Genomic DNA, 26,707 nt, shown 5'->3' on the forward strand with positions numbered 1-26,707 from the left:
TAGAAGCCTGTTAGTAGACATTGTGGTAACTTTCCTGATATGCCTCATACTTTGAATCCTTTTTGTTTAATAAATGTGTATTTCCTTGGCACTAAAATTCAAGAAAGTAGCTGTTTCTTACTGAAGTGGCCAGTGAAAAAAGCCCACCTTCCAAACACTCAGTGATTAGGAGAGAAAGGAAATAATCCCTCTTTTAATATTTATCTTGGCCCCAAATAAGCTAAACATGAATTATGTCCAGCACTGTTGGGAATTCTTTCTAGTTCTCCCATGCAGCTTTAGTCCAGGTGCACATGGACACGTTTGTTGAGAAAGATGAAGCTTCCCACTGAGTATTTAATTACATTTAACAAACTGGCATTTCTTCCTGAAGATGGGCAGGGACATCAAAACTGAGGAACAAGCTGGGCCTAAATTTTTGCAAGACTTCTGTGTTAGATCTCAGGCTGAGGCTTGGGATACCTAAAGTATCTGTCAATTGAATGTTCTGGTATCCCATTTGGAGGAAGGAAAGAATATTTTTTGTAAAGGCAATAGCAGAGCTCTTCTGTTTTGAGAGTAATTAGGTGGGAGTAATTAGGGACATTTATGTAAATATTCCAAAGAGACTGCTGTCTCTCTGTTTCTGTTGTCCTCTCCTAGGTTGGATCATCTCTGTTTTGGTTTTCTTATAACACTGTTTCCAATCCAATACACTTCACATTTAAAATTACCTGCATTTTAACCTCCCAGTGTGTGACCCTGTTTTTATTCATTCTTTTGCTAAGATTCATCATCCCAAAGGGAATTCATGTCCTGAAATGATAATATCAAGTATGCCAAATTTTGAGATCTTGGAGGTGCTACTAAAATAGCTCCTCTCTAGTAAGAGGCAATTGTCATTGATTGCTGTGGCTCTTGTGATTGCAGAACAGCTCTTCACTTGCTTAAATCCAGGTTTCTTTTATGAGAAGTTTTAAGTCTCCTTTTTAATATTACATGATGTTTTGGGTGTTGGAAGCACACATCTTATAGGAAGTGCCTGAGGTATTATTTGATTGGAAAAGGCATGTCTTTGTTTTCCTCTGTAATTTTCTAGCCTTTGTTATGAATGTTGCATTACATAAATGTTGGCTCAGGGAGAAGAAAATGAGTACGTCAGGCTTTCCTTTGGTTTTTAAAGCTGCGCCTCATCTTTAAACCATTTTAAGATACCACCTAGAGGTATGTCTACCATATTTTTGCCTGAAGACATTAAAGTTCTGAGTGGTAGTACATATAACCAAGGAGCTTGTTCTCTTGCAGTAGAAAATACTGATGAGTAAACCCATTCAGTCATCTGTAAAAGTGCTGACTGTATCCAAGGCAGCTGTTGTGAGTATTGATTCAAGCAGGAGGGGAAGGTCTGGTGCCTGTGGCCCTGTCAGAGGTCACCAGGAGAGAATTAGCTACCAAGTGTCACAGGGCCAAGTATCATCACAAATAAGGTTTCACCATTGCCTTCGCTGTTCTCCAGGGACACCAGGATGATGGGACAAGGAAGCGTGGAAAACATTTGTGCTGAGTTAAACTAAGACTTATCCAGTTATGATTTGCAATTAAAGAGCTTTCTAAGTGCGTTTCTGCACTGGCCTCCTGGGTGCTCTCTGGTCACACAGCTGATGAAGGGGGAGGACACGAAGGCAGCTCATGGGGGTATTGTCATTTCTTAACTGTTTAATCATTTGAATACCCTTCTAAAAATTATTATGTCTCATATAATGCCTGAGTTCAATGCTGTATGTGATAAAATGGGTGTCTGGTCTGTGGTGCAGGATATGATCTCAGAGGATTGGGAGAGGACAATTTTTAGTTTTGTGGAGAGCTGTGTAGTCAGCTGGCAAATTTAGGACATAAATACTAAATTAGCTGTCATTTTGTGTCAGAAATCCCCAGTCTTGTTTGCAGATTAGTTTTTCAACTAGACAATTTTTCTAGTGGTGAATTCTTCAGTACAAATACTGTCTTAAAGTTTTGTCCACCTTCTTTTATTTTTTTCCATCTGCCATTTCCCAGTCTTTTTCCTGTCTTTATTTCCCTATGATACTGCAGAATGTTGTGGTTGGACTGGTGATTAGCATTTGGAGCCTTTTGTGGACCTGTCTGAGTCAGCTCCCTAATGTGAAAAAGCACTTGTCCTTGCACAGAGGAAGTCCCCTGAAAGAGACAATCTACTTCTCACTGTTCTAAGATAGCATGCCAAGGGCTTGGGATGCCATGCACTTCTGAAAACTACCTATGTACCATCCAGACCTCTCTGGGTACCATATTTGTGTGATGCTTAACACTGCTCAAGAATATTTCAGGCAGAAATTGCTTTGTGGGGAGAAGAAAAGTGGTCTTCAGGAACAATCTGCTGGAAAATCTGCATTATTGTAGGGAAATTTTCCTCCTTTATCAGCTTTCCTTTATCCTCTTGGTTTTTATGCATTCCTGCTTTGTACATCCTCCAGTAGCTCCAGTTCGGCCAGCATTTAGTGCCCATGGCACAGGTTCTTTTATAACTTGGCTTTTGAATTCTGGTCATTAAGTGTTAAGACCTGTGAAGGAAAATAATTGTAGAAAATAAGGGCAATATAAGCCATTTTCTGGCCAAAAAAGAGTAAATGCAGATGCCCCTCTGATTCAATGAATGTAATATCACTGCTCCATGCAGGTCACTTACTCATATTCATAAGATCTGCTTTTTCGTGTGGTTTTCTCTCCTCTTTTTCTTCTTAACGCTTGAGTCAGTTTTATTGCTCATAAAAATCAGTGACTGGTGACCCCAGCTAGAGCAGTGCAGACTGCAGACAGCTGTTGTCCAGGCTCCCATCCACTGCTCTGCTGGTGACATGGTCATGATTTGCAGCGCTTCTGTTGTTCCGAAGTCTGTGCTCTTTTCTGAGGAGTCATTGCCAGTTCTGACAGTGACAAATGCTTGCCAAGGAATAGTGAAGCTAGTTTAAAGTGCAGAGCCATGTGTTGACTGCATACATGCCCTGTTGTTGGTGCCAGCAGAAACCAATCTTAATTGTGTCTCCTGAAAAACATGCAAAACAATTCAACAGGAATCTGAAGCAGCTTTTCTTCTATTGAAAGTGAGAATGAATGTACAGTGGTAGTGAAAGGGGATCATTTCCTGTCCTTGCATCCTTGTTTGGGAGTTAGTTGCAGACACCCCCATAATGGAGGAGCATGGGAAATGAATGCCTGTATCCAGGTTGCATTTGATAAAGACTAAGCCATGTCCTGTGCAGCCTGGTTTAGAGGGCCCTTACAGATGCTGGTCTGATTCTTATTCCATCTTTCCTGTTCTTCTCACCAGCTAAAAACTGTATGTAAAAGTCTGTATGGCTGCAGGGACTGTTGGCCTCTGTTAACAAATGTACCTTCTGCAGAGGTTCTGTCTGTGGCAGGCTGCTTCTGGAGGAAGGGTGCCTGAAGGACAAGATTGGCCCTGCTCCGACAGTAGTGAATCGGCCTGCAGGACCCTTTCAAGCCATCTGCCCCTGAATTGGTCATCCTTTCGCAGGTAATGACCCAGGAAGAGAGCCTAGAGCTCCTGGATGCTAGTACAGAAATAAAGTAATATAAATCTGGCTGGCCTTGGAGAGGGAATACACACTGCTCCAGCCAACATCAACACCTGGAAGAAGGGCAAGTGAACAAGGAGCAATGAATGTGCTGGTTGCTTCAGTGAGAGGCAGGGCACGGCTCTTGGGTGTCCCCAGAATGTGAAACATTCCCCTTTGGTTTTTCCTGTGTTCAACCACTGCCCTGGTGACTCCAGCCAGCCACTGCAGAGGCAATCACTTGTCCCTTGCTATAATCCTGGCTCCTTCTCTCCCTGCCCCGGCTGCTCCGGAGCACACAGATCCCGCCTGTCGTCACAGATCAGGGGATGCTGCCTGTGCTAGAGCCAGTAAGGAGGAGTAAAGGCCAGGCACTGCCCTCGGAGCAATTCCCAGCACTCCCATTGGCTGCGACCGAGCTGTGTTTGTATTGGAGGCAGTATTAACACTGAGGCATTACCTTCTACACGAAAATAAGATGCATCCATGCTTTCAGGCCATTATGTGACCTAGTTCTCCCTCTTGCTTTTAGAGGAGTATAAAGGAGAAGCTGCTTGAGCTTTAGTAACTAATAACCAAGGAAACCTGTTTGAAGTGTCAAAATCTCACAAGGCATCTCTTCTTTTACAGAAGTTAATCTGTTATTTTGCTCAGCAGAGATGGAACAAGCATTTAACCCAGTTAATCAGGACCATCTCTTGGCATATTTTTATGCTTTTATCTTAGTAATAAGGTGCTGCTGCTCCGGGCTTTGCATCCTGTTAGTTTGCTTTAGTAATTCACAGCCAGTATCTCTGCAGAAAGATTCAGGGCAGGGGGATGCTCTCCCTCACATTGTCTTTGCATTCCAGACCCTGCCTCTGCTGCTTCTCTGGGGAGATGCTGATCTTGCATTGTTTTACTTCTGCATTTGGGTCCATATGTGACAACTGTGTGTCTGATCACCACAATCTCGCACAGTTATTGTACCCCAGGGAAAGAGAGCCACAAAAACATATGGGGCTAGAGAAAATGGTGTGCTTCACTGCTCATGGGCATATTTCAGAGACAACAGACTGTTTGGTCTTCACAGAAAAGATATGGCTCCCCGAAATATTTTGAAAGTGCAATCAAGGTTGTGATCTGTTTTTCCTCAACCAGTGGTGCAGAAATACAATAATTATTCTAAAACTAGTGTTTCAGTTGTTAAGATTTTAACAATCACTTATGCCATGACAATCCCAGTTGTGCATTCACTATGGACTCCTTCTATTAGGAAGAAAGGCCTGTTATTTTTTTCTGCTGACAGTGTTGGTTTCCTGAGCAAAGGGACACACATATGCAAACACCCACCCATGTATACACACTGGGGTTAAAAGTTACAGACTGAAGTGCTCATGTGAAAATAGGTGTAGATTTGCACCTTGCCTAGCCCTTTATCCACTCCCCTCTCTCCCCTCTCTGGTGGCTCGAAACAAGCAATTTCCTGCTTTCATCCTTTTCCTTTATCCAGCCCTCCCCATGTACACACTCAGATTTACTGCAGCCTCTTGTAGCCTTAGCAACTGCTGCCACTTAAGGTTTGTATCTGGAGGAAAAGGTAATGGGGAGGGGAAATTCCAGGGGATAGAAAGGAGCATCCTAAAATGGGGGTGGAGGCAGATACTGAATTGTCTGAAATGCCTCTCAGTAGCCTTGATGGCAGCTATCAGTATTTATTACTACAAACCAGACATGAGTTTCCAGAAGGCTCTACTTGGGACCAGGTGTTTCCTTACTCAGGAAGAATGGGCATTATACAAACTGGAGTCATCTGCCTGGCACCCTGAGATGTGTGTTCCCCCTGGAGCTGCACAGAGGAAAGATGTCAGCATGGGAAACAGATCCAGTAAGCAGAACTTGCTGGAAAATTCATCCAGCGAGTTTGTTAAACCCATAAAAGATCTTTAAAGATCTGAGACACAGAAGGAGTCACCAGGACAGGGATGCAATGTCCTGTGTGCAGTGAGCTCAGCTGTAAAGGCTAAACTTAGAATATTTACAGCTATTATGAGCAAGTAGAGAAAAAAAAAAAAAAAGTTTGACAGACAGGCCTTCACCTAACGTGCCAGAATCCAGTACTGTAAAGTCATGAAAGTGCAGCATTACATATGTACATTAGACAAGAGTCTGATGTTTGTGACTCAGTGTCTTGCAAAACAGCTGCAGAAAGTGTTCCAGGACTAAAATGCAGAATTTTTAATTACATTAAGGATTGTAGCAAACTTTACTATGTGAAATATTCATTTAAGACATTGTGCTCAGCAGAGTTGCTCTGGGCTGGGTATTCAGCTATTGCCATCAAGGGCCTTAAAATATTGCACAGTATGATTATCTGACACAATTACATGTTTTCAGGCTATTAAGAAAAAGCCATCTCATGACTGTGTATAAAACCATAATGCCAGCCTCTCAGAGCCTCTCAAAATATAAAATAACAAATTAACAAAAAATAATTGCTTTTCTTCAATATCATCAGCTTTAAAAAATCCTGTAAATCCCTGCATAAAGGTCTGTCTTTTTATCAAACACCTTTTTAAGGTCTTCATTACCAGGAGAAGCCATTCAAGCATTTCCGTAATATTGACTCAAGGGAAAGAACCCCAAATACATCAAAATCAGGAGCATTTTGCCTGTTTCATATTCATTGTTTCTTCTTTATGTGTGACTGATTTATTCTGCTGTGTGCCCCCAGGGTCTGCATTGTCCAAAATAAAGGCTGCCAAAAAAAAAATGAGAACAGGGAGCAAGTGGTGAGGTGGGGGGGGGAGTTCAACCCATGCTTTTAAATGCTGTGAGATTAATGCACATCTTGCATCCTCATGTGTGAATTCACTTTATGGTGTTTCTTAACAAAAGTATACTCACTAAATATATAACTTCAGCAGAATGCAAGACATCATGCCTGAAAGTAGAAAGCTGCTCTCAGACAGTGACTCCATGCTGTGAAATCCACTCTCTTCTGCTTCTGTATTCTTAAGTTGTACTGGTGCTGCCATAGCTTGTGCTTGCATTACAGAGCACTGTGCCTGTGCATTAGAAAGCACAGATGCACAGAATGCAAGCACCTGTGATAATTTAGATCCTGGTTTCACCTAAGAGACTGGTTTGGTTTTCAGTGACTTTTTTTCTCCCTGGCATGTATGGATGTTGGAAACAAAGGGAGCACAAATGACTTTACCCAAATGTGCGGGGCTGGCTCTGCTGATGGGCTCTGCATGGAGAGCACAATGCCCGAGTTGCGGAGCAGCAAACTGAAGGAACTGCAAGGCAGCAACTGGGAAGCCACATGTGCAAATATGTTTGAGCAAGGGAACCTGCAGCTTGACAAAGGCACAGTTCACCAGGTCCCCACAAACTTTGCCCAGGTATTGCGGAGCAGCTGAAGGGCGGCAGTGAAGGGGATCTTTCTGCACTGGGGAGCTATTGTTTAGCACCTCGACAGATGAGAACAGACACTTCTCCTGCCACAATAGCTGCTCACACCAAGCAAGACTTATTAAATATTCAGTTCAAGCCTCAAGCAGCTCATTAAGTCAGCAATGAGCAGTGACGTTGGCATTGGAAAACCCTGCCTCAGTCAATATCACCATGCAGAATCTCCCCGGATCTCTTGATGTTATTTTGCTCAGTACGTTTTCTGTGATGACCAGCTTGTGCTCTCTGCTTTGCATTAAATACAGGTAAAAAAGAGTCAGGTGGCTTTAAGTTTGGCTCTTCTTTATAGACCTTTTTAGAGAGGAGTCCTGGGGCCCAAGAGACGTGTCTATTGGATTTTTCTCTACCAGCATATGTAATACAAGTTTGCAGGAGGAAGATGAGATGAAGGTTAAATGGCATTAGTGTTAAAAAGCAAACAAACAAAAAAACCTAATGTTTGAAGGATAACTTTCATGGCAGAACATCATGATATGCAGCAGTTACAGATGCTGTATTACTGGTGGTTGTTACACAGCAGAAACTTTACAGTAAGTGTATTTTCCCTGAAAATTGTGTGTCTTAGGTGGATTTGGGCTTGAATTGTATGCTGAAGGTGTTTCTTGTGTGCAGAGTTTCTTTCTGAATGATGTATTTGAAACCTGTTTTGCAGCCACTAACCTTTATAATTTCATATTCAATAGTACTTAGCAATAATATGTAAGGCATTTATGATGGGTGGATGTCAGATGTCAGTGAATTAGAGCACACCAGAATCTGGAATTAGGATTGTAATTGTAGAAAACAAACGTATCTTTTCACGTATCAATGTTTTAAAATTATAACATCTGAAAGTATGGAACAGAAATGGAGAAACAGAACATGTGCAAAAGTTTTTTCAGAGCACAGTTTTTCACACCCTGAATCTATTTTTTTTTCTTTTTTCTTTAACAGAAAGTGTTTTCAGACTGCTCATTTCTATGTGGAGGACAGCAGTTCCCCCCGTGTGGTCCCCAATGAAAGTATTCCCATTATACCAATTCCAGGTAAGACGGGCTTAATCTCCTGTGTTTGTACTGCTTGGAGTCTGGTTTAATTACACAAAGAAGAGAAGGTTATGCTTGTGATAAATCCTGGGGTTTTGGTAGAAATTTGTTGTACCTGTGCTGCTTCATTTAATTTAATGTGCTTTGTAATGGGGCTCCGAGTGCCAATAATGTGCTTCGTAATGGGGCTTCGAGTGCCTCTTTTTCTGTAGGCACCTCTCCCACTTTGTCTTAATAGAAATTTCAGAATAACCTTTGCAAAATGTCAAAAACATGAGTAACAGCTCTTGAAAACACTGAGACATTGCATCCAGGGTGAAACCAGCTGCTCCACCAGGGCGGGTTGCAGAGGAGGGATATTCACCTCCACTGCTCTCTTGAGACTGGGGGCCTTGCCTCGACTTTCACCGTGTATAGAGGTGGAGTCTGGGGCTCTCAGAAAGGACAGCGAGACACAGGGATAAGCAAACAATCCTAAGTCCAAAGCCATCTGTTAATTTGGTATTAATAAAGTTACCAAAGGTCAAATTCTCCTCTCAGCTATACTGAGAGTGATGCTGGAAGCAGAGTGTAGTGCTATTCTCTCTTCATGAGACATTTCCCCTGGAAATTATTAAGTGCAGGATGCTGCTGCCTTGAAGCTGTGATGTTACTGTGGCCTTTGCAGCCACTGCCTTGTTTGATGATGGTCATTCTCACAGGCAGAATTAAGATACCAAAAATGTTGTATTGACCTCAGTCTGCTTGTACGTCTTGCTTGAAGGTGTTTTAAGTTTCCTTGTCATAGTCTGAATTTGCATCATTGATCTGGGATTCAATCTGTAGCTGGTTAGGTTCATTTTACCAAAAAACATTCAGAGCCTTTTCTGAGACACTGAAGAAACTTGCTTCCTAGAAAAGTGAAAGAGTCCAGTTATATTTTCCTTGATTTTATTCGGTAGACATGTGTGACTTATTTCTAGGAAGAATCTTTCCAAGTACCCATGGGAAGTAGTAAGAAAGGTCAGCTATTACATTCCTGCAGAAAGCGTTAGGCAGTTTGCCTTTCAGTCTGATGCTATACCACTTAAAGAAAATGCACTTTCATTGTCCTCTCTCCTTTCTACTGGAGACTGAAATACATGTCCTGGCCACCTCATGTCCTTAGCAAGAAGTCATCCTTCTCCTTTAGGGTAACAAGAGGTGACAGGTTTTAATCTTAGACCATCAGTGATTAGTTTTCACAGAAGTACTTAAATAGCTGGAGAACTCCATTCCTCATACTCTGAAACCAAGAGGAACAAATGCCTGTTGGGACTGCTTGTGGCAGTCAATTCAAAGATCCCACCATGCCTGCTCTCGTGTGTTACCTCCTTGGAGCTTGTGGGGAAGGGGAGGCTGGGCTAAGCTGGACTCTGGCACAGCGCTGTCAAAACCCAGGGGGATTATGCCTACAAGGCACTGGGAGGAGAGAAATTCTCCCTTCAGAGAGAAACCTCTTTGGCCAAAGTGTAGTATTTTTACTGCAATTGAGACAATTTTTTCTTAGATAAAAGAAATCAGCAGAAGGCTCCATCTTCTCATGCTGCTGTGTGTGTTACTGAGACAGCAGTTCTTTCCTGTTGCACAGAGATGTTTTGATGGTCAGTCCATTAAGACTGGAGTGCATTCATATTAATTGTAGTGTAGGCTGAAGAAGTTCCATTAAAACCATGCAGGCAGCAGGTACTGTCAGGGCAGCATGTGCACCAATGCTTCTGCAGCAGCCGTTCTGACACATAGCAGAAAGTGACTAGGAAGAGAACATTGTCTTTTGGGGACATTTCCTGTGACTAGAGTAAGCCAGGCTGTGAGACCACGGCAGCTTTGTGAGAAACATGATGCTACTGTCACTGTTGCGCTCACTGTGGTGTGCTCAAACTCAGTAATGCTGATAAAGAGTTGCTCACTCCTGATAAGGGGCACTGCAGATTGTGAGGAATAAGACAACTCTTGGTTATTAATTAAAATAATTAAGAGCAATTTATTAAAAGAACAATCAGAAAAAAAAAATTGTAAGTACAAAATAATTATAAAGCAAAAAAAAATCCGGACACCTGGAGCAGCTTTGTAATTAAAAATCTGCAAGGATTGCTGATGAGCATTAAGGCACATCAAGAATTGGGCCTTAGAAAGAGGTTTAGTCTAGTTGGATGCAAAAGTGAATCCAACCGTTGAATTCCCAATCTAATGATAACATTTTTATGGATATAAAGGACATACAGAGACACCTGCATGCAGACATCCAGATGGACGGCCCTTAATCTGGAGCTGAATCTTGCCCAGAAAACATTCAGAGAGAATGAACTGGTGAATTTGAAGATCTTGACACTGGCATTAAAGCTATTTAGGTCACCAAAAGCCAAATCATGCTCTGTAAGTGCCTCACGCTGTGAGTATTACCTATTACCTGTACAGGGATAATAGTTATTACATGGATACTTTCAGCCATAATGAGGCTCAAAGTTAGTAGAGAAAAATTCCAGCTATGTTGGTTTTTTCCAAAGATGGGAGATACTGCCTTGAAAGATCTTGAAGCTCTCTAAGGCATTTTCCTTGTTTGGAGATGTAGAAGAGGGTTGTTTTCCGCCATATACCTGTTGCTAGATGAGAGTCTTCCCTGACATCAGCTGCTGCTCCCACGTAGACAGCCCACTGAAATGCCTTAAGAACATGAAATGACAAAATTCTCTTCTGAACTGTTGGCAACTGATGAAATGATGAGCCTCTGAACTTTTCCTCTGGAAACTGCCGCAGGGTGTGAGAAAGTCTTACTTGCCTTGTTGATACTAGAAGCAAAATGTAAGTGTCATTTTCACAGAAACAAGTTTTTTAAAGTAACCTTGTTAGATTGTGAAACCCCATTCCTACAAGAGGAATTTGACTGTGGAACTGTGCCTCTACCTCCTACAGTTCAGTGGGCCAACTTCCGCTCTTGGTTAAGAGCAAGCAGCCACACTGATGGCAATTTAGAGCAGTGTGGCTGAAGATGTTCAGCAGGTTTGCCAAGACCCATCTCAGCACACAGTGAGCTTCTGGGCAGAGGGAACTGAGCGGGTCTGAGTTGGCTGGTCCTGGCCCAGGTGTGGCTCTGTCACAAGTCTGGGAGCCAGGCACAGCATGGTCCTGACACAGCTCGAGGTTTCAGAAGAGCATTGGTGTTTCTGTGTGCCACTACTCTGCTCCATGATGTGTTGGCACAATCAGAGGTAGCATTTGTGTTTATTTCTGCACAATGTCCTGCTCTTGTTTCTGCAAACCCTCTGTTTTCTCAGGTCTATGAGTGCTAAATCAGTCTGCCAGCTACCTGCTATAGGGACACAGTACAACTTTTCAGGTGTGAAATCTAAAAAAATCTTCTTGCAGAGGAATTATTTTATCCATTTTCTCTTCCACTTCCCTTGGCTACGTCCTTAATTATTGTGCAGGAGGCCACATCACCCATAGGTGTGTGCCTATCTGTGCAAATTCTCTCTGAGATCCAAATCATTATCATTATTCACAATTATCTGCACTGCTTGATCTAGAGAAACACATGACAAAGGTGTTATTAGTAATTGAGTCACCCACTGAATATTATGTCTGAGGTATAAATCTCAACTTGTATAAGCCTTGCACCTAACAGTTATGCATCTGTAATCAATGGCAGATTTCTGAAAACTCCCCTGCCGTTCCACCCAACAAAATTGTTTCTCTGACTCTTCTCTCTTTACCTCCATGTCAGTTAATTTTGGCCACATACACATCATCTTTTGTGGATACAATATTGCTGCTAGCAAGAATTTGTCTTGCTAGCAGCAATATTGGATCCACAATCTTTGGCTGGATAGCTTCTCTAAAACATTTGGTCTGGGCAAGATCTCTCTCAGCAAAGCTGTTCCTGCTTCTGTTTGTTTGGTCTTCTCTTTTGCTGGTCAGTATGTGACTGACTTACTGGATCTTTCTGGACTTGATACTTTTCAGTAGAGTTGGGAAAGTACAACAACAGCAGCATCACAGTTGCAGGCCTGTGTGTTTTGCAACCACAAAACCAAAATGCATCCCCTAGCAGTTCTCCTTTCTCCTCCTAGCAAGACCTGCTCCCTGACATCAGTGCAGCTCTGTGCAACTTAGATGATATCAAACAGTGAAATAAATACAAATTCCACTTCTACCCTTCTCCTCTCCTTTGTCTCAGAGTTTTCCTGCTCTTGGGTGGAGTGTTGTTCTGCATCTTGCTGTGACTTTACTGGTTCCTTGCCTAGCCCATGGGTACAATGGATGCTGTGGCACTGATGTCAGTAGAACTTGTGGTGAGATCAGTGTAGAGGTAGTTGAGGCTTGACCTGATGGGAAAACTCTGTGTAGTTTTGACTACAGTCCAGAGAAGCACAAATCATAAAGAACAAAACAGCTGGCCAATGCAGCTGATTGATTTACCATATTTTCTAGAAGTATTTCACATCTTATATTTTTAGTGTAAGTAAAATTTCTCAGAGATTATGCCAATCATTTCAGGTGTGTCTAGACTACAAGACTTAAGAAACATTTCCCAGTTGTCAGATCATGGTATGTTCAGTTTTAGGTTTAAATGGCAGTACATTAATTTTTTTAACTAGCCGTGGAGTTTATTAATAATGTGTTTTAAAAAACTAGTGGCAGAATCTGATGGAGAAATATTTATGCTTCTTCAAGAATGTCTCAGTGTGGGTGCACAAGTCCAGGAAATAGAGGAACAGCAATGAAAAGGTGCTTTGACCACCTCACACCCACCAGGGTGTGAAGGCCAGGGCACCCATGATCCTCTTCCATTTCCCTCTCTCTCCTCATGGTTACAAGGAGTCCCACCATGAGTCCATATTATTAATTCTTAGCTCTTCAGTAACTTGAATAGTGCCTTGAACCTTTCATGACAAATGTCAGTGGTTAGACTTGACGTGTTTTTTACACGCTCAGCTGCTGTGTTCTGGTAGCATCCACCCTCTGACAAACTGTTTTCATTAAGAGACAGTAATGAGTATCTCATTTGACAAGGAAACTGCAGGTTCCCAACACAGGCTTGGTATCTTACTGTTTTCTGCTAAGGTGTGGCTGTCTCAAGTTGCATACTCAGAGCTAAAGAGCAGAGGCCAGGATACGTCTGCGGTCGTGACAGTGGCAGTGCACTGAGCACAGTGAGCCTTGTGAGGCACAGGAGCTGTGCTAACTGCAGCCAAGGACTTCTTTCTCAAGGGCATGAAGCTCTTCACTGAGCACACAGGTGGTGCTCTTCAGCTGTTTAAGACTTTATTTCTGCTCTCTACTCCCTGTGGATTTATGTTCCAGAACCACATTGTGAATTGTACCTATCTTCAGCTTCAATTAAATTCACAAACACAATATAGTAAACACAGCCATCCTCTGAAGCCAAGAAAATATCAAGGTATTTTAGGGAGCATCCACCTTCCTTTGCTCTGGTACCAACCCTGCTCCTGCAGTAGTACGCTGAAGAATTTATGCTATGATACGTAGTTGTGGTACTTCAGGTTGAGGCTTCAGGAGTTGGCTACAACACAAAAGAATGTGGTTTTATGGTGGCCATGGGAAATGCAGATAGTTCCTTTTTGGAGAGCTTTCACACTGGGAGGCAGAGCCCTGGAGTTGGATCTTTATGTGCTCAAATGTGAGGCTTGTGTGTAACTGATGGCAGGAACTGGGACCTGAGGATGGAAATGTGTGAGATTAAAATTGTGTTCCTTAGCTCGCAATACCAAATAAGATCATGTTTAATGTATGGGCTAATGAAAAATTCACAGTATTTCATTCTCTTGGACTGAAATCGGCTTTTTGCTTAAAGGGAAGAAGTGTATTGCTATTACATTTATAATTAAAAATAACCTAATCTTTGTACAAGCAGATTTAAACTGAGCTCTTATTTTGACACATATAAAATTTTATCATTAGCATCTTTATATTCCTGACTGACAGATGGCTAATAGCATTGTAGTAGATAAAGTTTTGAAGCAAGAGAGATGAATGTAGCTAGATGAATGTAGAATTACACAGGTGATTTTTCATATTCTGCTTTTTCATGTGTCTCCCCTTTATCAGAAACCTGCCCTTCCATTCATTTGACTTGATTATAACAAATAGATAGCAATTATCTTACTGAAAGGACTCCTGTTTATCTTTCAGCATGCCTGTCTTTCCAGGACTTTTGAATGTGTTCAAAGTGTTTTCCATGCCTTTTCACTTTGAAAGGTGGTTTTTATTAAAAATAGTATTTCATAAACGCATAATTACAAAAAAGTGAGCATTAATGAGGAATAGGTCCCCAGTAATCAACTCTTAATGATTTCTTATTCATCTTAATTAATTTTAATTTATAATTTGTCTTTATTATTGAGGTCAGTGACTTTAGGAGGATGCCACCCTTAAGAGATCTTCAGCAGGTATTTTGATGTCCTAGAATGAAACCTACTGCGTAGCCTTTATAGTATTTATGGAGATATGATCTCCACAGAAGGCAGACACCTTCTCAGTACTAGGGTTTTTAATGACTTTTTTTTTAATCATAAATTAGTTGATACTAATCTTATACAAATAAAACTGTTCTTCTATTTCTGGCAATTTTTTATACAGCAAGTAAAAGCAATCAGTCAGAAAGATTAGTTATTCCAATTGAAATACAATGGCTGCAGTTGCATTCTTACTTTAAATAGTTATGCAAGGAAAGCCAGTATACTGCAGAATTAAAGGCTTCGACAATGTAAATGTGTATAATTCAACTGCGTTTAATCTAAAATGGTTTGAAGAAAACTGGGCACCACCCTGTTTTACACGTGGAATTACTCTTAGAGCGTAGTATTTGCTTGACTTAGAGCAGGAGCTGGCTATGTCTGTCTGCTCAGACATTTCAAATTCAGTCTATGCCAAAATTTGAGCAGCATGCGAAGTTTCTGGCCCTTTTAAGTATGTGCATTTTGGCATGGATGCTCAATCTGTAGGTTTATATAGTTTTGTCTAAGCTTTTCTCTAGAGGGGGACACTTGATCTTAGTGGAATTGATGGGAGTTTTTAATAACCTCTGCTGGGGCAGAATTTTGCCCAACGGTGTGCTGTTCATCCTTGCAGTATTCTATATGATCAGCCACTCTTGTAGAGACAGAATATCACACTCCACATGGTTATTCCTGCTGCCATAGCTCTGCAGCCTTCACTCTGATAAGTATTTTAGCTTATGCAATGGCTGTTAGACTCCATTTTATGTGAAATGCATCCTAAGTATTGATGTTAGGTATTCCAGCTGCTTGCAGAATTTTTCCATCCCTCTTTGGAAAAAGTAAAAAACCCATGAAACTTCACTAAATGTGGTTAACAATAAATAAATATCTTTTAAAAATCCTGTGATTGCATTCAATGTTCTTTCCAGGAATGGAGAGTAAGAGAGTGAAAGATGAAATAGCATCCCAGGATTGAGTGTTGCTGGGACCAGAAAGGTGCTTGTTTGCTATGGATATGGGAAAGCATTTTTCAGATATGTTATTTTTCAGTGAGGTAAGAGGTCAAATCCAGTCCTGTTACAATCCTACTGGTAGATATTTTGGAAAGACTTTTTTGCAGAAAATGAGAACTCCAAGGATACACTGTTGAGGGTGGATTCTCAAGGACTAATGTCCCTAACCATGTCACTGGTTTAATGATCATCATAAGCCAAGTTAGGTTTGTGCTGCCTTCAGAAAGAGAAGTTTCCCTGCCACTTCGCTATTCTTCATCCCAATGAGTAGGATCAATTCATCTACCCCAACAACAATTAATCCTTCCCCTTCCCCATAAATCAATTTTCTTATCATCAGCCAGATCAGCAGGTGAATTCAGGTCACTGCTCAGCTCCCCAAGCAGGGAGAGGGCAGTGGGAGGATCCCTTAGTTCTTTGGCTGAAGACAGCTGTGAAGAACATGCTGAGAATTGATGGAGGTGCTCCTGGGATGCAGGGATGGCACAGAGCAGTGAGTGCCTGCTGTGGGAGCAGATGGGCCAAGGCACGTGACAGCCATGGCACATGAGTCCAGGTGGCTTAGTAAATGAGAGACTGAAGTGCAGGGACTCACAAACCATCCAAGTAAGTTTTCACATTAAGGCATAAGATGCAGGGAGTATATTGGATTTAGGAGGCTGGGTAAGGTAATAGCAGAAAAACAGAAAGCATTTATAGACAGAATGAAAGACATGGAGAATTTTCTTACCAAGATTATTTCATGTGTCAAACATCTGGTCTTCAGAAACACCAAAACTCCAAGCTAACTAAAGGTAATATGAGGAAGCACTTTGGTTTTGACCTTCTGCATTAATTCCTGACCCAAACCCATCTATTCCAATACAATGCCACTAAACTATCTGGTGAGCTCTCAGACTATAAATGAATCAAAATGAATCTGAGACCCTATTATGTGGAAATGTCATTTCTGATAGGATATCCAATTTTTCTTTTGAAATTGGCCCCTATTGCTTTAACATTACAAAGGCAGCTTATTAAGTGGGAGCTATGGGAAAATCCTTCCTGGTAGGATTACTAATTATCCGAACTTAAAATGTAACCCTGTTCGAACTGTATTGCTTCTGTACGCTTTGGGCTTCTTTTGAAGGTGTCTGTCTTATGAAGGAATATATTAAGTATTCTGCACTGGCAATTGCCATTTCTTTAAAAAGGAGATGTTAGTAAAGGTTTTCCTATACAGTCATTTTTTTAAACAAACATGATTTTCTTCTTGGTATTGTCTCTTTGTGGCAGGAAATGAGCTTCCTTGTGCTTCCCTTTGGGTTTATTTGATACTCCTCTCCAGTGCTTGGCTTGGGCCAGCAAGTCAAGATGGGAACTCCACCAATATATGTTAAATATTTAGCACAGAAATTAAACATAATGCCCCACGTGTCAGCTTCAGTACTATCTGATTATAAAAAATATTACTAAAATATTGTCCATCTGAGTATACTTCTTTCTCTGTGTAACACAAAGAGTTTGTACATTATTATGGTGCCAGATTCAGCTCATATTTCATAGTGAAGTAAATCCAGAATCACTTTATTGACACTGATAAAACAGATGGCTAAACCCAAACTAGACAGAAATGTAATTACATCCGCAGTGTTAGAGGTGAAGGTATGTTATTAAAACATTTCCCTCTTCTCTTTGAATAATGTGTAGGTCTTGCAAAATGTGAGGATCACACTGACAATATCAAATGTCACTCCAGCTTCTTGATTGGTGCAAAAGCGAATATGGACAGAACGATGGAGAGCTGCTAATTAGCCATTATAGGATTCTATTAATCTCTTCAATCGACCAAATGAATTACAGTCATTGAAGTCTATTTGCTTTAAGATGGAAAAAAGGCCTAGTCAGCCTTTGGGCTGATGATAGCTAAAGGAAAAGCAGATTCTGTGCATCTAGCTACATCTGTTGGTTTTCCTGGAGAAGGTCACAGCCATCTCCAGATAATGTCAGCTCAGACCATTCCCAAGTGCTGAGACCATTCTACCAGAGGCCTGGCAAGCTGCCCATGGCTAAGCATGCCTGTATCCAGCTAAAGTGATTTGTGTTCCTGAGCAGGAGTTTGGAATTGGAGGTCATGAATAGAAGAATACCAGCCCAGATTACTTCAGCATTCTCCCGTTTCACTGGTTAATGTGATAGGCTCTATCTCCTGTCCTGCTGCTTTCCTGTGGCCATCAGCTGGGGCAAGGTGGGTGTGCAGGGAGGACGAGCCACGTCCTATCACACTGTTGGTTGCCCATCTCCTCAGGGCTGTGCCTGTACCATCACAGGCCATGTTGGACCATGTTATCCCACCAGTTTGAAAGCTGGAAACCTTAAACTGTTTTTGAGTTTCTAATGTTCATGGTTCTGATTTTAATCTTTCTAATGTGTAACAATTATAGCTGCTCCAATGCAGTTTTCCTGAGTTGATGGGCAACTTCATTTCCCTCTCACCCAGTGAGCTCATATGTCAAAAATACTTCCTATTTAATTATTTAATGTGTAATTGTTACCCATGTTATCAAATAGAGTAAGAAACTGCACTGGGTTAAGGCTTCTGGAGGGAGTTAGAATGAAAATGCAGAAGAGGAAAAAGGGAGGAGAAACACTAAAGGACAGTTAACAAGAGAGAAGTGAAGTAGCAGTGGCTATAAAGGTGGAGACTTACTGCCACCATGCAGTGATGATGATAAAAAGAAAACTAACCCTGCTTTGGCATGGATTTCTGGTGCAGACCCTTCCTTGAAGTTGGTGGGAATTCAATGGACTGGAGAGCAGATTATCTCTAATGTATTTTTTGCTTCAGATCGCAATTAAAGTTAAATTCTGCCTTCTACAAAATTAGCTTGGACACGCTGGTCTGCTGCAGCCAATCTTGGTTGGTCCCAGTTGAGCTAAAACTATGCAAGGAAAAAACCCAAATGATAACTATGGAACTTTTCTTGTGAGATTATATGCAATTGCTATCATAGCACAAGCTATTTTCAAGGAAATCTAGGATGTGTGGGTTATTTTTCAGAAGAGGAAATACTGTTTTACAGATTCTTGCTGTTCCTATATATCATTCCATTTAAATGTCTTGGTTGTGAAAATATTGATACAAATGTTGTTACGAAATGATGATATTCCCAATACTATATAGAATAAATGTTATCACTTAAATATTTTTAAATGCCAGCATTTCTGCAGGCTGCAACTTTTTGCTAAGAAGAGCATTCAGAAGTTAAATGTTTTGAATTCTGTATTATTCAGTAAATGAGCATGTGGTTAATTAAAGTAGCATTACTACACTGTGAGGTGACCAGATTGCAAACATATCTTTAATAATTGGTCCTTGTAAATAAAATAGAAGAGAGCTGACTGAGATCTGAAAATGTCAATAGATGCAAAAAGCCACCTTAGAGCGATCCATTATAAAATAAAAGGAGAGAAGTAATGACATGGTCAATATTAACTGCCATCAGCTGGAAAGAAATCAGATTGTCAGGGATCTATAAAATTCTTGCCAAAGTAGAACCTCATTTACACATACAGATCTTCATACCCTTTGCTAAGAAAAGCATATGTGACAGCTTAGAGGTTTTAGCTGCCAAAGATCTTTCACTCTGAATACAGTAAATGTCACATCTATTTATTTATCGTTAAATTTTGCTAAGTATCTGTAGAAATATTTGGATTTTTTCTATCATAATGTAGATGTTTAAAAGGAAAAGAATCCAGATCATAATGCAGCTGTAGCACCAAACCATATGGCTGCTAAATGGGAGCAAAAATACACCACTGAATTACTAGGAGTAAACATAACCTAGATACTATCTTTAGAAGAATATTAAATGGATTATATAAATACAGGGTATTGCCATAAAATCATGCAATCAGACAATAGTAGCCATCAGGCAATAGATTATTTCACATGCTGTAAGTAATCACAGTTGTACAGCAATTTGCATTTTCTAAATGCCAGACTGAAAATATTAACCAGTGAATCTTGGCAAGCGCAGTTTTTCTACCAACTGCAGTGGTGGTTATAACAATATCCAGGCCATTTTCAAGAGCCAAAGAGAGGAATAAGGCAGCCATCCTACACCCCAGCTTTATAAGAATCTGCCTGGAGTCCCAAGTGCTCAAAACAGTCTTGTTTGTCTTCAGTTAGAGTCTTCAACTTCTTTCTTGTGAGAAGACATCTAAGGGTGATTTACTGGTATATTGGGCAGTGTTTGCACTGTGATGTGCAAGAGCAAATGGTCCAGTGGAATACACAGTCAATGTTATGAATAATGTCTGGTATGAGAGAGAACTCAAATTAGTGTGGCTGTTGTGTTTGCCTGCTCTTTTGCTCAGAAGCAGTTTCATAAGTCCATTTGGATTCTACATCATTGTGTGAAAGGGAAAAAGTTAATAACATTAATAAGAAAGGCCTGTGTGTCTGCTCAGTCTGGTAAAACTTACTGGGAGTAATTCTCAACTGTATTTTCACATTTGGGGTCTCTTCTGTTCTTTTTATACAATGTGGAAGGAGAGGAGGTTTCTTCATCCCATCCACAGCCATCTTCAAACTGAGCAAGAGCTAATGATCCTTGAGCTTAAGTTGGACTTTGTAAATCAGCATCCCAGGGAACAGGCTCTCAGTATTTATAACTGTAGTGCTTAGAATTGGAAATACAATTAAATGTTTACCTCAAAACTGGCCTCAAAAAGATTTCTTATTACTGCATATTGAACTAGTTCTGCCCCTGGGAACTCAGATCTAAATGATATCAAGTGAAGACTTCCTCTCCTGAAGTTTTATGTATGAAACAAAGAGCAACTCTGAATATCTTTTTTCTTTTTTTCCCTACAGATGATATGGAAGCAATTCCAGTCAAGCAGTTTGTTAAACACATCAGTGAGCTGTATTCTAATAACCAGCATGGGTTCTCGGAAGACTTTGAGGTACAATTTAATGACCCACCAATAAAATGTTGCTTTCCTAAAGCGAATTGTGTATTAATAATTGGGGACTGTGTGACATCTGTGTGATGTCACGTCAGGTAAATGCAATGCTCAAATATATCAGAAGAAACAGGATGATACCAATTTGCTACCAGCTATGAGCAATGTGGGACTGGACACATACAGGTGCCTTTTAACCACCACAGATTTGGTGTCTTTAAGGAGGAACCCTCCTAGGTTTTTATTAAATAGGAAAAGCTGCCTGCAAGCCCCCAGGAACAACATGAAGATACAAACAGTCATTTTTAACTCCAGGGTTTTCTTACAATTATTTTGCTCTTCTTGGTCCAGAGTTTGCTCCTCTTAGTCATCAGAAAAGCCACATACACCCTGAGTAGTCCAAAAGTAGCAAAATAGTGCTTGCAGTGAGTTCTTAGGAATTTGGTCTTTGATGAAAACCCAAACTGTGGGTCAGTTCCTTGAGTCCTTGTTCATGCTCTGTTCAGACAGGAGAGATTGCTATTGAAGTCATTGATTTTTTTGTTCCAGTAAAACCAAGGAGAAGGGATTTGGGATTTAGTTGGTGGTATTTACCTAATGTGACTATTTTTAAATTTGCATCCTGTTAGCTGTGTAGAACAGATTCTGACCTGTAAATGTGCTGTCATTTGGAGATAATTCCAATGGAGTGAAAGCAGTTTTCTACCTCTGGGTTACCAAACTCCTATTATGCAAGGATGGTAAACATCATGCAGCATAAGACAGCAGAGACAGGCTTTTCCTTCACTCAGTCTAATCACACTCACTGCTGATCTTTGGAAGTACTGAGAAACAGGAGAAGCCCCAGGAAATCACATGGAGTTGCACTACTGGCTTCCCTGTGAGCAAAAGGAAGTGTGTTTGCCTGCTGCCTGTGAATCAGAGCAGCAGCTCTGCTTATAAACAAGGCACTGAACCAGAATAGGTGGCCTTATATCTACAGCTTCTTTGCTTACTGCACTGTAAAGACAAGATTGTATGCAGGAATTGTTTTTAATGGGATCATTTAAAACATTTATTGTTGCTGTTTGGTTACTGTCTATAAAGAGTGTCTGCTATGTCTGATGCCCAAAAAGCATTGTGTAAGTTAGAAGCATTTTGTATTCATGAGGAAGGCAAATGTATAAGGTGTTAGAGTGATTTAGTTCAATTGACTGCTGGCTGGATGGCTGAGCAGGAATATTGAGGCATTTAACAATGTTGATGGTATTCAGGACAAACATTTATTCTCCAGAGAGTAGAATTTGATCAGGATGATCAAACGCGACTTGCTCATCTCAATTATTTATGGATTGCGACCCCAGTGCTATTCATCACAGCTGGGTTTTACACTACTTAATTATTCAAAATAATCAACAACACATCTGTAAACTTGGTCTGGCTTTGAGCAGGCTTTGCTTCAGCTGCCACAAAATCACTGCTATTAACAAATATTGGATACCTTCCATCTGTGTTTTAGCAAAGAAAAACACTTATTTTTTCCCTTCCTCCTGGAGTTCCCTGCTGTGAGTGCTGTGCTGTGGCAGCCCGTTGGAGAGAGCTTTGGCCAATTAGTCCCTTTCTGGGGAGCGCAGGGTCCCCTCCAAAGAGACATTAAACTCCTCCAATTGCACTGTGTGCACCAAATTCTATTCCCTGCTGGCTTAAAACTCGGCGTGTCTGCTTTGAAGTTGGGATAGGTACTCCAGATGTGTTTCTCCATAGGTGAGGTCTCAGCTTCCTAACTGTAAATGAAATCTCCTGCTGGAGTAAGGAGTAGGAATAGGGAAAAGGCGATCTCTGTCTGGGATAAACCACCTGGCTCCCCTTCATTGCTGGCCTCGTGGTCCTGATTTGAAACCCAGGATTTTTCATAGAGCCTGTAGGTAAAATGTTTCTCAAGTGCTCAAACTGACTCAGAGGTCAGAAGCCCAGTTTGGAGAATGGCTGAGGGATAGTGGAACCTGAGGTTACATTTATAGGGTAGCTCTTGGAGTGGCTGCAGTGCAACTTCTCACATCCAGTCAGATCCAGCCATGATCCATGTGCTGGAGTTGCATCTGCCAGCTATGGGGAAGACTTAACTGATATTTTATGGAGAAACAGTAAGATTCCAGCTAAAACAGAAAATCCACTGTTACAGGGCTACTAGCCTGTGGGTGAAAAGTACCCCAGCCATATTGTGCCTTCATGCCTGTGGAACTTCTGAAAAGAGGTAATAGATTCTGCAGTCATACAAAACAATATGGCTTTTTACATCTATCTAAAAGGGGAAGAAAAGAGGATGGCGAGGAGATACTGAAATAATGTGATCAATACTGCAGAATAAATAAATCTTCCCAAAGGCAGCGAGTGCATGAGATTTTGTTAAAAGAAAAAAGGATCAAAAATCTCTTCAGAAATTTCTGTGGCAGGACGTTTAAGGTGGAAGCTGCAAAAGGAAAGACTAAGCTAGGCACACACATACATTGCCCGATGTGGAACGTGAGCATCCTCCATTTGTTTGTTGCTAGATTTTGATGTCTCTTCCTCTGTTTTTGGCAGCATGTTTAGGGCTGTGTTGAGTTGGTTTTTACAGATAGTAAATTGTGTGAATATTCCCTCCTCTTAAATTGAGCTGTAATTACAGCTAAATAGTTTGTGAATGTTCTTAGGAAGCATTTTGTGTGCAGAGGAAAGAAGGACTTTGAACTCACAAGCCTTCCCTTGGAAAGTACATCTAAAATGAATCCTTATTCCCTTTGGGTAATCATAGTGCAAGTAGCCAGCTTTATTGTCTGATGATAGCTGGGCTTTCTTGTATATACAGAATTTTAAAGATTTCCCTTGAGTCCCGTGAATTTTCAATTTTTGATATAAATCAGAAATACAGGACCCAATGAAATACTGAACAACAAACAGCTTTTTAAAATAAAGATCCTCACTAGTGCTGGTCTCTGATATAACTCTTTGTATTCAACCCTGGAGTTTGTTCAGTACTAGATTAAAAAAAGTTCAGGGAAGGTTTTTGGCTTGCTCTCAGGTAGCTCCAGCACTGTTTTGCTATGGTGTACAGGATGAGGTACCACACTTTTACAGGGGTACTGGGGCAGGGTTTGAGGGCAGGACTGAACAGAGATTGAAAGGCTTCCTGAGCCAGAGATTGTATCTATTCCTTGTCTACCCAGAGATTTTCTTGGCATCATTACGTTTAACAGTCTTTGACAGACCTTTCTTCCATAAATTTCTAATTGTTTCTTGAACCCTCTTAGGCTTCTGGTGTCCAAAGCATCCCATGGCAATGAATTCTACAATTTGTTCCACAAGAACAGACTTCCTTTTGCTTTTAATTCATGTTGAATAACTTCTCTTCGTGCCTCCTAGTTTTTGCATTACAAAGTGCATCCCTGTTTACTTAAAATGCCTCATATGATTCTGTCTGCAATTATATTCCCCCTTAATAATCCACTTTAAAATCTGAAGAAGTCTAAATTATTTACTTTGATTTTTTGGAGGAAGCCACTCCAGATTTACATTGATTTGTTCCCTCTGTACCTTTTTTCTTCCTTTACCATAACTTTGTCAAGATGGGAAGGCCACAGCTGTGCACAGTATATGACAGGTGGTTTTACTGCAGAGTTCAGTGACGTTTTCAGTTTTCTATTACTTTCCTCCCTCCTAACATAGTAGTTGGTTTTTAACAACTACTGGGCACTCAGCTGACACCTCCAGAAAATGATTGGCTGTGACCCCAAGGTCTCATCACTGAATGGCAATAGCAAATTGGGAACCTGTCACTTGTTTTTCCCCAAGTACATCACTTTGTATTTATCAACATTGAATTTAATTTGCCATTTTGTCACTCGGCCTCTCAGTGCTGCAAGATTGTTCAGCTTCCCTTCACAAATAGCTTTTGTTCTAATTATCCTGAATAACTTTGTATTGTAAACACACTTTGTCTCCTCTGCAGTCCATTTATGAATAGGTTAGGTCCCTGTAAGGTCCCACCAGTGAAAGCTGAACACTGGCAATTCCTGGGCAGGTGAGTCCCACCTCTAACCTGGTAGTGCACAAGGTGAGTTTTCCTTATGCTCCAAAACCAGAACAGGTTTTTTAGTAGTATTTTCTGAGAGGCCTGGTCACACATTCTGGAAATTGATATGCTGCTCTCTTCTAGGCAGCCTGCAGACTTCTTCAGGGACCTCTCCCCAGTGTGTTCAAGGCATTCACTAGCTCTGCTCTATTGCAGAGTCTCGCAGTTTGCCCCACAGAGAAGTCAGATGTAGTGGGCTGCAGTGCCTAAAACCCCTTCTGGATCTCATTTTCAAAACTGATGTCACATTTGTCATCCTCTATTCCCCGACAGCCTGACTATATAGGACATGTGCCCTCCAAATTCCTGTATCAGAAAGTGTGAAGTGCCACCTCCCACAGTAGAGCTTTTCACTCCCTCCCCCTGTCCGGTTACTGGAATAACGGAGTAAGTTTGTTTGAGCAATTATGTCCTTTTGCTCTAGAAAGGAACACTAAGCCAAGAAATCACCTTCCATCCCCAAAGCTAACTGTGAATTTTTACAGTTTAATGCAGCATTTGGATTTTAGAGATCAGAGAGTTTTATTTCCCTCCTCCTTAATTCTGGAGTGGGCTGGTCAGTGCTGCTGGGGGAGTGATTAGAGAGGAGGAAAGCAGTCTCTGCAGACCTCTGCTGCCTGTGGCCGTGTGAGCGTCATGATTCATTGCCAATTTGGAGTCTGAACAGATTCGCTGAACTTGGAGGCAGGCTGTCCAGCTCCCTCGTCACATAAATTGAAAATATCTTTATACTCCAGTGGCACCTTCTTCTAAATGTCCTGAAATGTAAGAAAATAACATAAATCTGTATTTCCAGCGATGTGGCAGGGATTTGCTAATGTTATTCTCATGGTTGCTGCTGCTCAGGGCAGGGGTCACTGACTCTTTTTAAGCAGGGACCTCAGAACGTTATTCTCTAGCAAAGGGTTGCATTGAAGACAGGTAATGCTGCACTTTGCACACTTCTTGAGACACTAAAAATTCAGTGTAGTTACACTGACATCCCTTACGGATTAGACACAGCTCACACCAGACACATGCTTATAGCTCCATCTACACCAAGGAATTTGGCAGTAGAAAGATGTCGTTTCAAAAGCATGCTGCTGGCAGGCAATGCTGCATTAGGAATGTTTCATAACCCTGGCCCAAAATTGCCTTAATTAGAGGTATTCTCAGCCTGTGTATTGCTGTACTGAAACCAGAGGGAAGCAGCACGGTGAAGCTGGAGGAGGAAGGATTGCTGCAGAATAGGGCCTTCCTGGAGTTCTCAATTCTTACCGCACTGCTTCACCTACCATGAGAAACTGGCATTGTGAATTAAGAGATGAAGTTGAAGAGAAGCAGTAAAAGAAGTTCCAATATCTGGGGTTTCTCTTACTAACCACAGTACCACACCCATTCCCAAGGTTTCTTCCTGGAAGCGCCGCTTGGACGAGCCATTGGCTGGGCAATGCAAGGTCTTGGTCAGACTCTGTCACTTCCGCCCCACCATCCTTTCCTCCCTCATGCATTTGCAGGAGTTTTTAGCTATCTATTGATTTTATTTCTGTGTTGAGTCCTTTTGTTTTCTTTATTTTCACCTCTTTCTAGGCTGTCCCCAACTCACCCCTTTTTCGAGTGCTGTTGGAGAGTTTATACTAGTGCTAAATTATTACAGAAATCTACGCTGTTCCTGGAGATGTCTTCAAATACTATCTGCAGTCTCTGTTGGTATGCTGTCTTCATGTTTGCTGTGATAAAACAAACAGCAAGAGCACTACCACAGAATTCTTGTAATTTGGTATTAAAATAATAGATCAAAACTGATATTGGGGGTGGATGCACTACCTGCTTCCATGCTGAAAAATATCAACGTTAATACCAAAACATTGCTATGGATCTTCTCAGGTTTAGTCACTCAGATTAGGATCCTTTCTTTGTTGTGACTCCTCCTCATTGCTATTCATAGGCTTTCACAGATCAGCCCCTGCCAGGACATCAGCCTGAAGTAATGGGAAACAACAGCAGCAGCGCTTTGTAAGGCCAAACCAAGAGACAAAGTTGCTGCTCAGCCACTGTAGCAAAAATTCCTGCTCAGAACCTTACACTGCCAGCAAGACACTGGAGCAGTTTGATTTTACACTTAAATGGAAATTCTTTG

The 26,707-nt window shown here is 41.1% G+C and overlaps 1 protein-coding gene across 2 annotated transcripts in view; it reads left to right on the plus strand.

Moving 5' to 3' along the window:
- PTPRG (protein tyrosine phosphatase receptor type G) overlaps positions 1-26,707 on the plus strand; it is a 403,292-nt gene that overhangs the window by 352,071 nt on the left and 24,514 nt on the right. For both annotated transcript variants that reach the window (XM_039558715.1, XM_039558716.1), the window contains 2 exons: positions 7,962-8,053; positions 20,407-20,498. In XM_039558715.1, the coding sequence (XP_039414649.1) occupies positions 7,962-8,053; positions 20,407-20,498 (184 nt within the window). The remainder of the gene's footprint in view (positions 1-7,961; positions 8,054-20,406; positions 20,499-26,707) is intronic.

This window comes from Corvus cornix, chromosome 12 (assembly GCF_000738735.6).
Source record: "Corvus cornix cornix isolate S_Up_H32 chromosome 12, ASM73873v5, whole genome shotgun sequence".
Taxonomy (NCBI): Eukaryota; Metazoa; Chordata; class Aves; order Passeriformes; family Corvidae; genus Corvus; species Corvus cornix.